At 39.9% G+C, this 2,254-nt stretch overlaps 1 protein-coding gene across 10 annotated transcripts in view; it reads right to left on the bottom strand.

The window, feature by feature from the left end:
• WDFY3 (WD repeat and FYVE domain containing 3) overlaps positions 1 to 2,254 on the bottom strand; it is a 246,985-nt gene that overhangs the window by 181,093 nt on the left and 63,638 nt on the right. For 9 of the 10 annotated variants that reach the window (XR_002828161.1, XM_023750385.1, XM_023750389.1 and 6 more), the window contains one exon: positions 1,602 to 1,812. Coding sequence is in view for 9 of the 10 variants with exons in the window: in XM_023750385.1 (XP_023606153.1) it covers positions 1,602 to 1,781 (180 nt within the window). In the remaining variant the exon portion in view is untranslated. Of the gene's footprint in view, positions 1 to 1,601; positions 1,813 to 2,254 lie in introns of those variants that run through there. The other variant, XM_023750387.1, reaches the window with a different exon arrangement.

Consider the following 2,254-nt stretch of genomic DNA (forward strand, 5'->3'; position numbering starts at 1 on the left):
CGGTCCTCTACCTCCTACTCATTACGACAGGCAAGGACGGGTTGAGAATAGAATGAGAGGTGGGACCAGCCACCCAACGTCCCATGGGCCCCCTCGGCAGACGGCCCGCCCCTGATGTCCTCACAACCCCAATCAGGGGCAGAGCCAGATGATCAACTTCCTTCATCCCCTCCCCTCGCTGGGCCCTGCCCAATCGGCCCCCATCGGGGTGGGCGGCCGGACCCTACCCATACACGAATTCATGCACTGGGCCTCTAGTTTAATATAAATAGGTACCAATGTGTAGACAACTGTCACACCACAGCTGAAGCCTACTCTAATGTGAAAGACAATACAAAGAAAAAAGTAATTTGAAGAAAAATAACAATGTAAGAAGTTAAAGAAATTTTGAAAAAATTTTAATATTTTCAGAGGAATGAGAGAAGATACTGCACAATTTTAAAAGAATAGAAGAAGGTATTCAAGGAAATTAAAAATATAAAATAAGGTTAATCTAAAAGAGTTAGTTTAGGCAAGGGAGGGAAATATAGGGAGACAGAGGGGAAAGAAGACCTGGCGGGGAGATAAAAAGAAAGGGAAGGGGGGAAGAGAGAGAGAGATGAGGAGGGAGAGAAACAGAGACATGCAGAGAAAGACAAAAATGGAGACAGTTATAGTATGAAGTCTGGGGAAAATAAGTTCTACAAGAGTGGGAGTAATGGTGGTATACTATAAGGTCCATCTGTGAACACTATTCACACCACATTCAGTCAGTATAAACACAAATACTGTTTAAACAAATGTATACTACATGAAAAGGACAAGGATGAGGGCAGCATGTACCAGTGAGTGTATGTATGCTTGTTATAGTTTGGAGGAATGGGGAATTTAAAAAAGCTAATTTTCATAATCCTCATTAGGAAGTTAATTAAGACTGAATAATCAAGAAACAAGCAGTAAAAGTATGTTGTTTAAAGCTGAGAGAGCTAAAAGTGGCAGCAGCAATTAGCAGTGGAGAGCAGTGGGGCATCTATTAGCCTGCGGAACTACTTGACTTTTTAACCTGTGTACTTGTACACCTTTCGTAAAAACTAAAAATTATTTTAAAAATACCCATCAAGGTTGTTACATGTATCAACTTGATAAAATACAATAAAACACTAACTATTTAGACTCTCTAGGGCCTGTAACTATCTTCTTTCAATCTCTGATAGAAAACCTGCCAAACAAGAAAGAAAACTGAAATGATTCCTTAAAAGTGTACAGGGAGCACTTGGGTAATTGCACCATTTGGTGCAATAAAACCGTCACTTCAAAAATAATGGAAATAACACATGATAATTTACAATCTATCCCTCCTCCCAAACTCAACCATTAGAGGAACCTTTTACAAAATGCTCGGTTTTCCTTTTATATGTAAGAACTAAGTAGAGTTCATTTCACCAGGTCTCACATCAAGTCATACTACTTTATAGCAAACTGACAGGAAGAAAGGAAAACATCAAGCTTCTTAAAGACTTAACTCATTCTATCACTTTTCCTACCTGAGACTTATTATGACCTTAAGATTCTGGTGGTGCCACCCAGTCCTGGAAGGCATGTGTTTGGCAGCCTGGACTCACCCTGTTAAACACTGGCAGCATCATGTACAGCTTCTCCTCTTGTTCCTTCTGAGTCATGTGCCGAGGAGGATGGCACAACTCAGTGAAGAGCCGGCGGAGGTGCATCAGTCCCAAGGCGTTGTCCTGCGGGCTGCACTCCTCCTGCCTTGGGCGCCCCATGATCCTCTTCACCATGTTCATCTTGGCAGGCTGGTGATCAACACTTGTAATCCTGCAGAAAGATGTTCACCAGAAACAGTCAAAATGCCACTGTCTGATCAGGTCAAGCATTCCTGCAGAGCTTATAACAAGTCGAAAAGTAGAAAATTCTGACTAAAATACTTTTTCTACTTCTTTAAAAAGAAAAAGTAGAAAGGCAAAGATAATTCTGATACATCTTCCTAAATGACAAATTAAAATTATGGCACTCAACTATCCTACTAGCTTTGACACAATTTGTATAAAATGTAACCCATTAAATGTAAAACATTAACTGGGCAAATGTTTCCAGTTAGTCATATCAAGTTCAACAAAAAAAGGATCACAAATCTTACTATTAATATGTTGCTGAATAGCTAAATACTTGTAAAAAAATGAGGGAACAGAAAGTTCACCCTTACCTCAAAGCATCCAAACAAAGAACTCCATCCACACAAAAAAACAAAACATAGTTT

Source organism: Myotis lucifugus, unplaced genomic scaffold, assembly GCF_000147115.1.
Source record: "Myotis lucifugus unplaced genomic scaffold, Myoluc2.0 scaffold_12, whole genome shotgun sequence".
NCBI lineage: Eukaryota > Metazoa > Chordata > Mammalia > Chiroptera > Vespertilionidae > Myotis > Myotis lucifugus.